The sequence below is a fragment of the Engraulis encrasicolus genome, chromosome 3, assembly GCF_034702125.1.
Source record: "Engraulis encrasicolus isolate BLACKSEA-1 chromosome 3, IST_EnEncr_1.0, whole genome shotgun sequence".
Classification (NCBI taxonomy): domain Eukaryota; kingdom Metazoa; phylum Chordata; class Actinopteri; order Clupeiformes; family Engraulidae; genus Engraulis; species Engraulis encrasicolus.
Window position 1 is genome coordinate 23,584,884 of NC_085859.1, and position 15,208 is coordinate 23,600,091.

General features: G+C 45.1%; 1 protein-coding gene across 1 annotated transcript in view; it reads right to left on the reverse strand.

The window, feature by feature from the left end:
- Positions 1 to 1,894: 1,894 nt before the first annotated feature.
- The window catches only part of adamtsl2 (ADAMTS-like 2), a 41,675-nt gene continuing 28,361 nt past the window's right edge, over positions 1,895 to 15,208 (reverse strand). Inside the window, exons 13-20 of the mRNA XM_063193589.1 lie at positions 10,339 to 10,442; positions 8,279 to 8,405; positions 7,451 to 7,664; positions 6,568 to 6,723; positions 5,831 to 6,001; positions 5,414 to 5,590; positions 4,320 to 4,464; positions 1,895 to 3,902 (exon numbers count right to left, since the gene is read on the reverse strand). Of these exons, the coding sequence (XP_063049659.1) occupies positions 3,781 to 3,902; positions 4,320 to 4,464; positions 5,414 to 5,590; positions 5,831 to 6,001; positions 6,568 to 6,723; positions 7,451 to 7,664; positions 8,279 to 8,405; positions 10,339 to 10,442 (1,216 nt within the window). The 3' untranslated portion in view covers positions 1,895 to 3,780. The remainder of the gene's footprint in view (positions 3,903 to 4,319; positions 4,465 to 5,413; positions 5,591 to 5,830; positions 6,002 to 6,567; positions 6,724 to 7,450; positions 7,665 to 8,278; positions 8,406 to 10,338; positions 10,443 to 15,208) is intronic.

The window sequence follows — 15,208 nt, forward strand, 5'->3', positions numbered from 1 at the left end:
ATTAGTTCTAGGCCACCTGAACTTTTGCATATATGTTGAAGCTGGGGCATAAATATAGGCTATGTGTTTGGTGTCATGTATTGAAGTGTTGGGTATAAGACCGGGTTGGTCCAGACAACCTACAGGGTATAAATGTCTTGTTCAGGTTTGTTTGGTCTTCGGTTAGACTATGCCACATTTTTTTAAATGACATCAAATGGAAGGGGCTGTGGTGGGTGGGTGGGTGTACCTTTTGTGGTGGTGGGTGGTTTATTGGCTATGATGGTTCTAAAAAAATGGCCAAAACCTGGGTGGACACAGGATGGTTAGGATGATTTTAAGGGCTGTCCCAAGTGACAATAATGTGACCACCACACACATCGCCTGCACATAGAACATGATAGGATTCACCCAAAATAGCACCCAAACAAAAATCAATCAATCATTAAAATCATCAACATAAATGAATACAATTTTGTAAGAGCACGATGTTGGTGATGACCCTTTTCGGGATTCGGGGGTTTTTTTTGGAAGTAGATCATTAGAAGTTAGCATGATGCCAAAACCATGATACAGTATCCGTGGCATTGAGTTGTCGTCTGAAACTTTACCTCAGCGGTATCGAGCTGTCTCCCATGCCCAAACTCTAGCGTTGACTGGTAGGTGGCAGCATGGGGGCCGCTAGGGGGGGGGGGGCATCAAGGGGGCCCAAGCACTGAGAGGGGCCCATCGTTTCTGGCAGCGCCCCTGGGTGGCAGGTTCAAGCTCCAAGAGTTAAACTAGCACAGATCATTTCAGTGACACTGGTGTCCTGAACCTGGGATGGGAGTGAGGTTTAGGGGGTGAGTGTAATGGATGCTAATCTAGCAGAGTCCGTCATAGAACATTATAATCTAGTAAATCTCCCTCCCTCTGGTGAACTAGCGCAAATCACCTCTGTAGGCTATGATGCACACCTCATGTCTTTTTTGTACCATCATATGTTGCGTTTGCTACTGAAATGACTGGAATTTGAAATAATTTGACTTATAACAAAGTTAGAAAATTGAATGAAAATAAAATGCTGAGTTGAATTTGTCTTCATGCTAACTTCTAGCTTTCTTTGTTTTTGGGCTAGTCTACTCTCTACCGATATGTCATGGTGCTCCTTTCTGAGACATCCTATTGCAATGTAGTAGGCCTAGTGTTTTAAAATTTGTAATCAAATGTTTTAAAATCAATGAAAGAGTGCAATAATAAATCAGTCAGTTAAAAAAAACACACTATGTAATAAAGAAATTAAGTTAAATTATATTTTGTTCATCTTCACCTGAGAAGAGACTTTTTTTCACTTGAATATTTCCTGTGTGTGTGTGTGTGTGTGTGTGTGTGTGTGTGTGTGTGTCTATGTGTGTGTGTGTGTGTGTGTGTGTGTGTGTGTGTGTGTGTGTGTGTGTGTGTGTGTGTGTGTGTGTGTGTGTGTTTGTGGTTTGTGTGTTATTGCTCCATGTTTATTACAAAATAATTCAAGTGATATAACTCGTAAACAATGTTGTATGATCAAATGGATTCCACAGGGACTGGAATTATATGTATCTTTTGTTATTGTTTCATTGATTCATATTTCTTCTGTATATTTATTATTGTATTTATTCACATGCACTATACCTCCTAACACATTTTACTTTTATTCCAAGCCACCTGATTCTGAATGACACTGGGCTACCATGACATCGTTTAGGAATGAATGCCATTGATGTCCCTTTCTTTAATTTTCTTATGTGAATAAAATGGCATGGATGCTGATGGATGGAAATTGTTTATTTGTTGGCTAATGAATTTCTGTGTATGGTACATATTTTTCCAACATATAGATTTGAAATTACGAGACAACAGACATTTTTGCACTTTTCTGTCATACTTATTTATTGTCAAGTGTTTGGACAGACATTTTATAGATCAAAGACATTTTTTGGCAAGCTGAAAGGCAGCGGTATTTGTGAATACAAACAGCCTACAATGTTAAAACCTTTGGCAAAAGCATTGAAATATATACACTGACATATACCAGTATGTTTAGAGGGAACCAGAAGACACATACACACTTGTCATTTCTGTTCAGTCACATAGTGTATGGTATGTATGGTAAAAAAGTGGAATTGATTTTGAATACAAAGACTAACAACTGTACAAAGGTGTGTGTGTATGTGTGTGTGAGTACATTTTAAACATGTACATGTTCAAGTGTCAGGAATCTGCCAAAGGCATACAGAGTTTTATGCAGTATTAGCAGAAATATACAAAGTAGAAGTAGAAGTGTTGTTATGGACGTAATTACAAGTAGCTTGATATTATATAGTTGTTGCATCTATATCATGCCACTAGTGTTGTAATTACACCCGTAACAGTGCTTCTACTTTTACTTTATACATCTATGAGTATTAGTTTACCAGTTGTATATTGAAAGTGCTGTGGTTAAAGCTTTGTGTCCAGTTTTCCCAAGTAAAAAAAAATGTTACAAACATGTAGTGAAGTACACCAACAGTAGGCCTATGTCAAAGAGGGACAAAACAGCAAACGAAGGTACTAAGCCGGAACTGAAAAGTGAGAACAGTGTGTATTTAGCATCGAAAGCATTTATTGACACTCAAAACATGCAAATATAACAATTAAATAACTTAATTTAAGTCCTTCCATGAAAATAAGCACATATTAGACTAATGTTGCTTTGAATATACACGTTTTAAAATACTAAAATCTCCTAAATGTCCTTTCACGCGGAGCTGATTTTATGTGAGAGATCTGTCATGGTGCCATTTCACCTTATTATGAAAACAGCACATTTTTCTCCACTGGTGTGACTTACTGTAACACAGTATCACCGCAACGTTGGTTCTCCCTTAAATACAGTACTTAATCTTCAATAGCAGTGAAAATGCCAAACACACTTCAAAACAAAAAACTCAAGATTCTGAATAGCTTGACAGCTGGATATTTAATATTATTTAATACTTTTACTTTTATAAAACAAATTCACGAGTTTCTTTCACGTAAGTAAAATAAAAGATTAAAAAACAAAGAAAATATCTGTTAACAATAAAGCTATGATTTTTATTCATAAAAAACAGACTAACTTTTACTGGCTAGCCCCTTAATTTCTCCCGGCGTGACCTATATTTTATGTAGGATGTGTTGTCTTGCAGGAGGAGAACAAAAAAAGAGAGAGGCAAAAACAGTACATGGGAGCGGAGACGGAGGGAGGAAACACGATACCTCCCCTCCCGGAAGTCTGGAATGGGGGGGAGGTCATAGTTCAGCTGTGGTTCCCGTCTTCCGAAATCATAAAGTCAACAAGAAAAGCGCTACTGAATGGTGGGAGACCAAACACGCCGTGAACCATGACTCCTTGCTGCTGCTCCTACTGCCACTGGTGGTCGGGGGGGCGCGGGGGCCTCCCAAGGCCTCATGGGAACTGGAGAGGAGACATGACGTACGTGCAACCCCGTCTCACACCCCAATGCTTCAATATATGACGCCAAAGCCTATATTTATACCCATGTCTCACAGTTCAAAGGTCAAAGGTCCCCATTTTGCATTGCATCATGACGCAAGACTTCAACGTTTCCCTAAACATCAACAGTCACTGAAGCATGCTTGTCACAGTGTTAGCCATCTGCTTCACGACGCAATGCAAAGAGGGGTATCTTTGCCTTTTTTCAAGGTGCAACACAAAAAGGAAGAGCCTTTGGCGTCATATATTGAGGATTTGGTCAAAGTGTCATATACGGGTCGGGTGTGCAGCTGTCACATGAGGTGAGATGACTAGGAGGCGCGGAGAGTACGGCAGGAGTGGCAGCAGGCTTTGCTGTAGTACCAGTGGCTGCACAGGTTCACCTTCAGGGCTAGCGAGCAGTTCGTCGTAGGACGGTCGTTGCAGTTCTCATCTGGAGAGAGCAAATGAGAGTTGCAGATAAAAACAGTAATAATGAATAGGAGTTAGTGATTAATAATTAATAATAAATAATTAATAACCAATAATACATGCTAAATAAATATAGCTTTTTTTCAAGTATTTGATCATATCACACCAAGCACGTATTATTTAGTATTATTTATTTTAGTGTTGTACTGCAGGTATTGCAATGGTCTATGCTGCTCTCAAAATAAAATAAATATCAATCAGTTAAAGCAAGTAAACTCTATAAATTCCATAGAACACATACAATAACCTCTGGAAGTGGAGGTTCTTCGTTGTCACTATACAAATCCAGTGAGATGTCGTTTGCAAACAGCCCACAGATGCAAAAAAAAAAACACTTTAAAAAGCAAAAAAGAGATGATTTATGACATTTGCACTGGACCTGGAGGTTCTGTTGGACAGGGCTGGAGAGCGCAGGTCTGCTTGGCAACAGGCTTCGTTAGCGGGTCACATCCCCTCACCAGCTCCCTGCCCTGGTAGCACTTCACATCTCGCATACGTACGCCGATTCCACACGTCTTAGTGCACTGGCAGGACAAGACAAGACAAGACAAGGACACATGCACAGTAAGTGGAAGCAGGGCTCTAAATTAACCTTTTCATCACTAGCAAAATGATTTGAAACGTATTAGCCAAACACACACTCACTCAATAATGGGCCAAAGTGTGTAGTAAGTTGGTCTTTTCTACCAGCCAAACGGAATTTTCACCAGCATTTGGCTGGTTGGCCGGTGTTAATTTAGAGTCCTGAGTGGTAGGATGACCCTCTATTCCAACCCAGTCATCCATTCCAACTCTAGTCCAACCCAGTTACACCCAACATAGTGTGAAATGTCAACATGCTCATCACATTGGTGTCCCTTTGAGTACCAGTACGACACAAGAGTTACCAAACTCACCCTTGCTTTCTGCATCATTATGCATTGCTAAGTGGGAACCTTTGGGGTCATATCGCCTATTGTCAACACAATTGTCAATATAATATGACAGGTTGGGTGTGAGACTAAAGCCCAGTCATTTAGTGATATAAACTAATGCTCCTTCTGGAGGGAGTTTTTCCACAGCTTTTACACGGAACACTGTTGCTGTAGATCTCACGCACATCTAATTTCTTTTAGCCGGTTGCAGGGTCAAAGCCCTGCATAGCCATGAGCAGACTCACCACTGACCAAGGTGTAGTGTACCACTTGCAGACTTGGTGTACCTTTCCTGATTATCATTGATTTTCAAATCCCGTATCGAGATGTTGGTCTGACCAAGAATATAATACCGTTTCCCAAACGGCCTGGTTAACCCGCCTCCCCCTGTTTGCTACTGGTCGATTGGTTCCCGACAAAGTGGGTGGAGTTCCCGATTTTTTCGGAGATCAGAAACAATATTTACATTGCTCTTGGCCTGACTACAACTAACGCTGAAGGTGATGCGTCACCAGGAGGCCATAATAGCCTGCCTATAGTGTACCACTGTCAGACTCACCCCTGACCAAGGTGTGGTGTACCACTTGAAGCAGGGCCTCTCGAAGCAGGTGCTGTCGTGCTCAGGCCGAGCTTCAGGGTTGCACACCTCCTCCTCGTGGATCTGGAACTTCCCGCTGGTGATGCCCGCACACAGCACTATCCTCTGCTTGATGCCACGGCCACACGTCGTGTTGCACTGCATAACACAAAATAGAAAGTATTGGTTCGTGTGGTATGTACACTAAAAGCATGTTCAGTTTCATGTTCAGTTTATTTTAGCACTTACATCAATTCTGCGGTTAAATAACAGAACGCTCTCTATTAGGGCCATCACGATACACAGCATTGACATTACACCTTTTTGTGCAGAGCCTTATAAATGTTGTTGCTCACAAAATCTGTCACCATTTCCCAAACGAACAAAGCATTCTCTCACCCTCTCCCAGTCCTGTGTCAGCCAGTCTGGCGGGCAGTCCTTGTCCCCGCATGGGTGGATGGCCAGGGGCTTGTTCTCTGATGAACACTGGCTCTCCGGAACCACTCGCCCCTCTGGTGTTTTGCAGTACACGTGTCGCACCATTTTCCCTTGTCCACAGGACCCGGAGCACTGAGCGGTGGATTTTCCAAAAAAAAGGCAACATATGAGGAGGAAGAATATAAGAGGGATGATCACAAGGTATCAGCAGCCTTCATCACTCTTAAGTGAAGACCGCTTCACTGTTTCTTATATACAGCAGGCACCACAGTAACGGTCTACGGAGAAGCTGACGGGGGGGGACAAATAGGTCACTTGTGTCGGGCACAGGGACAGAGGGGGCCCAGAATTGGATCCTCATTACATTGCATTGATTGGGTTTGGGGCCCATTCAGATGTCTTTGTCCCAGGCCATACCAAATCTGTCACCGGCCCTGTTCATGTTCAAGGTGTTAAGGTAGCTACAACATGGAGAAACAGAGCTGAACTGGGGCTGGAGAAAAAAAATCCATTATTATTACATGTATTAACCAGAGACATGTACTTGCGACTTTTGACTTGGACCTGAGTCAGACTTGAGTCACAAATGGATGACTTGAGACTTGACTTGGACTAGACAGTTTCAGCTTGCAATGACTTGCAATAACTTGTTCCATTAAGTGACTAGTAGCTGACCCCTTTGTCCCAAGCCAACTCACCGGTCCCCACTCTGATACGGTCCACTGTCTTTCACACGGCGGCCCAGTGCAGTTCTTCATCGCTGGCGGACGAGTTCCCTCATCACAAGGCCTCGTTTCGTCGGAGCATCTCACATCACGTGACACCAGGGCCCTGCTTCCACATTTGGCGGGACACTGCAGAGAACAGTTGAGTGGAGTCAGTAAGATTCTACTGAGACATGGTGATTACAAATAGCAGTTTTTCAACATTCAGTAATGTTCACTCTTTACCGAGGAATGGAATCTCACACACGTTTTACTCTTTGGTCTTACTATAAAGAGGCAGCACTTCATTCAATAACCTGACTGGAAAAGAGGGTCATATCTTAATTATGTGTCAAGATAATGAATAGAAGTGTATCAAATTGATTTATGTCCTCAATGATGTCAAGCCTTGCGTCACGAGACCAGAGGACAGATAGGAGGAAACATATGGAGGAATAAATGGGCTTTTTCATGTGATGTCAGATAACCTCAATTCAAAGCACTCGAAGAAGGATACGTAAGTGGCGTCCAGTCGCATAGTTATACACTGTACAAACACATTGTTTTACGTCTGAAATTGGTGGTCATATACACAGATTCGCTTCAAAATAGATCATAGTTTGATGTGACGACCACAGAAGCTAGCTGACATAACTGAGGTGGCACTACTTTGCCACTCGGGTCTCAAACCCACCACCTACCATTCAATGCTCCAGTTCGGGCATGGGAGGCACAGCACAATGCTGCTTTCCCAAGCATAGCATGATACCACTGACTGAGCTAAAGGTCCAGACCAATAGCTCAGCGCTACGATACTAACGAAGCTTACTAACTTTCTATGCCGAACTCTGCTAGTTAGCCACTTCATCGCACTGACCTCGGACCACTCGGCCACCTCCCACTGTGGGCCGCACGTGGGGCTCTTGCAGGGCCGGCGCTCCGGGGGCCGCTCAAGGTCGGCCAGGGTGCAGAGGTCGTTGTAGACGGAGCTGTCCAGGCCGGGCGACAGCATCTTCCAGCAGCGCACCAGGCGGAACTGGAAGCCCTCGCCGCACGTCCGCGAGCACTCGCTCCAGCTGCTGGCCTCCCACCTGTCGCAAGCGAACACCAGAGTTGAGCTAGAGGTAAGCATTGTCATTGCATGCAAATGCAGGCAGGGTTATGCTAGCCTGGGCAAAGCTGACTCCGTCAAACAGTCTGTCTCCATGGAGGGTGGGAGTCTGAGCTTACTCTGCCATTTAATTTCACTGGAGTTCCCAATTCAAATTCAAATTCATATTGTGCTTTATTAGCGTTACTGTTACGATATAGTGTTGCAAAAGCCTACAAATAACAAGACAAAAGTGTGAATAAAGTTACCTTAACCAATCAGTAACAGAGTTCGTGGGTGCGTTCTGCGTCACCACTCTCAACTGTTTGCTAATTGGCTAAACAGTGAGCGAATCGAGCTAGGAGGGTATCGCCAAACTATGTGCGGAGCCAAAATGTTTGGGTGGAAGTACATAGGATGGCGTCGCCAGGCTAGGGTTATGCTAGGGTTATGTATAATAGAATACAGTTGATGCACTCGCGCCAGCTGCAGGCCTTTCATCTGCAAGATGGAGGTGAACACAGGCAGAGGTAAGCTAGGGTGCGTTCATAAATGGCCGCTCTGAGTGCTCCCAGCACACAACACGCTTGCAGTAGGTGCATGGGCCGCAGTCACCTGGGTTGGCATTCCCTGCCGATGCAGAAGTCGTGGACCGGCTCGGGTCGCGTCAGAGCGTCGCAGTGTCTATCCTCCACCTCCACCCCGTCATAACGTACACACATGGCGAACGACCTGGACACACCTGCCAAGGTGGAGGGAGAAGTTAGAGTTCAAAAGAAAGGGACAGCAGTGACCTAATGGTTAGGGAGTGGATTGAGCTATTTTTACATTTAGATTCAAATCCCAAGTCGTCAATCATTTAAGTGCAATTGAGTAAGGCAGTTAACTACACATTGCTCCAGGGACTGTAACCATTAATGAACTGGACACACCTGGCAAGGTAGCTGGAGAAGTTAGAGCGTCAAAAATGCTAACTTTGTCTTCATCTCATGGAGTTCTTGACATCTATTCTAAAGACCATTTTTCACCACTTATGGTGATGTTTGTCTTGTATGGACTGCCAGTATTGTAGATGTACTGTAGCTCGCAGTTGCTGGTGATGTTTTTTATTTTTGCCATTTTGTCTGTGATTATTGTGTGTTGTCTGTATCTGAGCCTTAGGTCTAAAACAATTACAAAATAAAATAAAAATGTTTTTACTGAAAAACATTTGTGAATTGTTGCGAGGAGCAGGGTTCTCTCAGAGTTCACTACTTACTTTGAGAGTTCTGGCCCAAATGATAACTTCAAATATAACAAAAAAGGGATGCACCTTGCATCAAGTGCCTTTTTATTGCCTATTTGCTAAGACATGTTTCGGTGTGCCTTCTTCAGTGTTCCACCATTGCAACCTGAAGAAGGCACACATCAAAACGTGTCAGTGCAGAGAGACAATAAAAAGTCCCTTGATGCAGAGTGCATCCCTTTTTTGCTATACTTAAAGGGGTATGCCACTATTTTGGGGCTTCATACAGTTAAAATCGTTGGCTGCGGTTTATAAAGATGGTAAAGTGTCTTATTGTTCATGTTAAGAGTTGTCTTGCTTTAAGACAAGTTAAAAGAGGGAGTATATAGCTAAGCTAGTGAAAGTCAATGGATCACTGTAGCATGTAGCATGCTACACAGATGCATTGACTTTCACTAGCTTAGCGACATACTCCCTCTTTTAACTGGTCTTAAAGCAAGACAACGGCTTACATGAAAAATAAAACACTTAACCACCTTTATAAACTCTGGCCAACGATTTTAACTATATTCATTCCCAAAATAGTGGCAAAAATCTTTCATGAAAATTAAAAGAAAGACACCCAAACTAGGTATGGGCTGCTGGAGATGTTATAGTACATCACTGAAAAATGTTTACTTTCCACAAAAAAGAGAAGAAAGAGAAGAAATTACTACAGGAGATGAAAAATGGAGTGCATTTCATCTAGTTTGGAGCGGGTGTTTTATGTCCTGTTGTATCCTGTGCTGCAGACATTTCTCTGTGTGTGTGTGTGTGTGTGTGTGTGTGTGTGTGTGTGTGTGTGTGTGTGTGTGTGTGTGTGTGTGTGTGTGTGTGTGTGTGTGGTGATCTACATTTCTGTGTGTGTGTGTGTGTGTGTCTTGTCTGTGTGAATATATGTCTGTGTGGTGGCCAGTATGTGTTTGTGTGTGCGTGTGTGTGTGTGCCTGTATGTGTGTGTGTACATGCACTTTGTTGTAAATCACATCACCTCCTGAAGTGCAGACCACTCTGTGCGTATGTGTGTGTGTGTGCTGGTCTGCACATATTTGTGCGTGAGTGAGTGAGTGTGTGTGTGTGTGTGTGTGTGTGTGTGTGTGTGTGTGTGTGTGTGTCCATGTGTGCGTGCGTGCATGTGTGTGTGCGTGTGTGTGTGTCCATGTGTGCGTGCGTGCATGTGTGTGTGCGTGTGTGTGTGTCCATGTGTGCGTGCGTGCATGTGTGTGTGCGTGTGTGTGTGTGCGTGTGTGTGTGCGTGTGTGTGTATGCGTGTGCGTGCGTGCATGTGTGTGTGTGTGTGTGTGTGTGTGTGTGCGTGCGTGCATGTGTGTGTGTGTGTGTGTGTGTGTGTGTGTGTGTGTGTGTGTGTGTGTGTGTGTGTGCGTGCGTGCTTGGTGATGTGAGTTATTACCGATGGAGCACGTCATGCTGCAGGGCTCCTGGGAGGAGAGTTTCCAGCGGTACATATCGGCCGGACTCAACTTGAAATTCTTCTGCAGGAATTTCTGATGATTCCTGAGCAGGGGAGATAAGAAGACACAGAGACATCCTCTTCAAATCACCAGGGAGTCAGGCTCTTCCTCCTTCTTAACCATCTTTCGACCCCTCTCCATCTCCATCTCTGTCTCTCTGTCTCTCTGTCTCTCTCTCCTTGTGCGGCAGCACGTCTTTTCAGCGCCATCGTAAGATGACAGACACCTTCATTTCCCTCAGGATGAATAAAGTTGCCTCTTCTCTAACTCTACTGTACTCTGTACAGTACTCTACTGTCTCATTTGCAACCAGGATGTTGAATAGTGAGGGGAAAAACCCACAAACAGCCATTCTGAGCTGTTTGACAGTGAAACAAGGACAGGGAAACCTTATTTTTTCCTCCACCAAGAAATAAGGCTAGAGGAGACAATGAGAGGATGAAACTGAAATCAACCCATGCTGCACTCCACGATTATTAACGGCACATCCAGTGTAAGCAATCACATTACCAATCACATTACCAAATAAAATACAACAGCACCGATGACACTTTGACTATGACACGTTGATTTTAATATCACAGCTGTACAAACGCCAACGATATCCAATATCACTCTGTCACTGCACTAAAATTATTATACCTTGAAATTATGGCTTGTCGAGAAGATCCCATAATTCACTTCATTCCTATTCCAATCCAAAATTGTTCTCAACTGATTCCTGTGCGTCTGTCTGCATCCCCATTCCCCATGTTTGGCACCATTACGATAGCCAGGTCCTGACCATCCCATAATACTACCATCATTTCGTATTTATGGTCTGGCATTTGTTTGCTCTGAAGCGATTGTAGGAAGCAGGAAGTTTGCACTCAGTTATGGTTTGAAATTATTGGACACCTCTCACCCAATCGCTGGCAGTTACTCAACAACAACATAGCGCAGACCAATGGCTCTGGCGCAGATGTGTACGTCATTGTCACGAGCGTCCTCCCCCTTTCGTCCCCACGTGGGGGGCGTATTCGATTATTGGCTGTTTTCTGGGGGGGCGTTGCGATCAAAATTCTACTGCTCCAGGCACTCCACAGAGAAGCACGGCCAGACTACAGTAGTGGAGCCAATCCTTTGGCGGAAGTACGTAGGATGGCTCGCGAGGCTACCATTACGACACACTAAGCTTATTCGAGATACCGCAACGGCTGTATACGCATTTAGACAGCAATGCATTCTGGCTCAAAAAGTTGCATGACAGTTAGATTTCGTGTCAGACTTCAAAATTTCGGTGATGTTGCGTCGATGAGGTGACATGTCACATGGTGTCAAACTATCGCGTTACAAATGCGACTGCAGTCAGATCTTGCAACCTCTGCAGTTGCTTATCCCCTTCAACGCTCGTCTGCAGACCGCCTCCGAGGTCACGCGCCCATGAACTGGTTGGTCAACAACTCACTCACGTGTGTATATGAGTCTTGTCTCACACCTCTACACAAGTTTGCGCAGGTCCCCACTTCAGCTCCTCCTCACTGCCTGCCCCCCCACCACTCCTCACAAGTGGTGTGTTAGTAGGGCAAACTGGTGCGAGCTCATCGTCTCGTTCATATTTGTGGCCGACTTTAAATGCGCTGTATTTAATAACACCCACATTGTGACAAGTTCTAGCTCACGTGCTTTGTCTACATCGATCGACAAAAATGTAAGTCGTATGAGCTTATTAAGGTGCATCACGTAATGGTGCAACCCGGTCATGTGATGTGTTTCATTAGCCAGGCCGCGCCCTCCTAGTGACGCAACACCTTCGGCGTTGCTTCTAGTGATCGTTTCTGACCCCCCCCCCCCACACACACACACACACACACACACACACACTTTGTTGGGAAGGAAACAACCAGTAGCAAACCAAGGGAGGTGGGTCAACCCTGCCGTTTGGGAAATGTTCATTGTTATGCTCTTAGTCAGACCAAGTCTCAAAGAGATTTGAAATTCGATGATAATCAGGTAAGATGATATCATGGGCCCTGACAGCGGATTGGCCTATGTTTCTGCATCCTGTTCTCCATGCATATACCACAATTCAGCACTTAGATAGTTCAATTCAACACTCAGTGTTGTTCTCAGTGTTGTTCCGTCTTTAGGTTTTGACACTGTGTGTTTACAGTAGTATAATGTGGCCGTGGGGCTGCTGGCTGTGGGTGCGGATGGCGGATGAAGGACTGTGTGTGGACAGGCGGCGTTTGGCTGCCTCGCCTCAGAACTCTACATGAATTATAAAAATGATGGCGCACAAATCCAGCCAGGGCCCCAGATCAAGCTCAGCTCAGCTTGGCCTACAATCCTGCCCCTTGGCAGTCTGTAAACTGAAGACTGAAGACTAAAGAGAAGAGAAGAGAAGAGAAGAGAAGAGAAGAGAAGAGAAGAGAAGAGAAGAGAAGAGAAGAGAAGAGAAGAGAAGAGAAGAGAAGAGAAGAGAAGAGAGAAGAAGAGAAGAGAAGAGAAGAGAAGGGACAAGAAGAGAGAGAGAGAGAGAGAGAGAGAGAGAGAGAGAGAGAGAGAGAGAGAGAGAGAGAGAGAGAGAGAGAGAGAGGGAGAGAGCATAAGGTGGGAGGGTAGGATTGGGTGAGGAAGAAAAAGACGGCAAATGAGCGAGAAAGAGGGAGTGAGTGAGAAAGATGAGACACCAAAACGAGCAGCATTGCTGAGCCAGTAACAGAGAAAGAATGAGTGAGACAAAGAATAGAGAAAGAGAAAGACTGAGGAGTAGAGGAATAGAGAAGACAAACGAAAAAAAGTGGGACAGATGAGAACAGAAACGGAGCGAAACGAAAGATAGAAGACAGAGAGTGTAAAAGAGAAACGGAGAGAAGAACTGGATGAGAGAGGAAAACAAAGAGCGAGAGAGAGAGAGAGAGAGAGAGAGAGAGAGAGAGAGAGAGAGAGAGAGAGAGAGAGAGAGAGAGAGAGAGAGAGAAAATATGACTCAGTAAAGGATAACAGAAAGAAAGGGAGACTGTGATAACATGAAAGAGGACAAGACGGAGAAAGACAGAGATGTGAGAGTGAAAGTGGACTAGTATAGAGAGGAGAGCGAGAGCGAGAGAGAGAGAGAGAGAGAGAGAGAGAGAGAGAGAGAGAGAGAGAGAGAGAGGAGGGGATTATGGAGAATGTGAAAGAGGACAAGAGGGAGAAAGACAGAGAGATGTGAGTGAGAGTGAGAGTGGACTAGAGAGGAGAGAGAGAGAGAGAGAGAGAGAGAGAGAGAGAGAGAGAGAGAGAGAGAGAGAGAGAGAGAGAGAGAGAATGAGGGGAAGGACGAGTGAGAAGACTGAGAGTAAGTGAGTAAGAGAGGCCCCAAGCACATTCCATCCCCTGGAACATGCTCTCTCGCTCAGCTGAGACTATCCAGCATGTCCTCCCCAACCCCCACCCCTCCTCCACCCCCACTCTCCACTCACCCACGGCTGACGAGACTGCACTTCGGCCCACATAACCACCCCAACACACACAGACACACAGACACACAGACAGAGAGACAGACAGACACACACACACACACGCGCGCACACACACACACACGCGCACACACACACACACACACACACACACACACACACACACACACACACACACACACACACACACACACACACACACACACACATATATACACACACACACACACACACACACAGACAGACAGACCCAAGGCTGCTTCTACAGGACTGTTTTTTTCCGGCTCCCCTACCCCTACACTGACCCTGCACCCAGATGCACTTTGGTCCACATAATAACACCTCCAACCTCCCCAAACAAACTGAAGGCAAACAGGACGCCACATACAGTACAGTAAGCCCTCATACCCTTCCTCCACCACCATCTTCTTCACCCAAGGCTACTTAAATGGGACAGCACACAAGACACACACCTCACCCCCTATCTCCCCATCACCAAATCTCCAAGGGACAGCACCAGTGTTGCCAGATTGGACGGGTGCCCGCCAAATTGGGCTACTTAGGATGAGCGTCTGCGGGTAAAAATCTGAAAAAAATGGCCATTTGGTGTTTTTTTTTTTTTCAGCCGTTTTGGGCCCATAAAAATCAATGTAATTTGTTGAAATTGGGCGGAAGTTATCACATTTTGGCAGTTCTTGAGAACCTTTTGGGCGGGATTTGGTCACACACATCTGGCAACACTGGACAGCACATTGTCCCATACAACCCTCCACCTCCACCTCCCCAACACACCCAAGGCAAACGGACAGCAGAGAAGTCCACATACCCCTTCACCACCAGCAGCCCTCTCCACCCAAGGCCCTCAGCTCTGCACTCTAGCCAGCCCATGGTAATGAGATGTCTGTGGTTTGACGGCCGTCCAAATAGACCAATAATTCTCCCAACTACACCACACCGCAGGGAACAGGAGACGACATAGAGAGAGCTCTGCTCAGCAATACAGGCCCAGTACAGACAGACAGAAAGACAGACAGACAGACAGACAGACAGACAGACAGACAGACAGACAGACAGACAGACAGACAGACAGACAGACAGACAGACACACAGACAGACAGACAGACAGACGGACGGACGGACAGACAGACAGACAGACAGACGAACGGACGTACGGACGGAGGGACGGACAGACAGACAGACAGACAGACAGACAGACAGGTAGACAAGTAGACAGGTAGACAGACAGACAGTCTGTGTAATGAAGGATGAGGGAAAACATGAGGGAGTAAAGGTCAGATTAGACTTCAGCAACTGCGAGCGTGAAAAGTCGCGTGGGAGTGGCCACGAACCAATTTTGTATTCATGC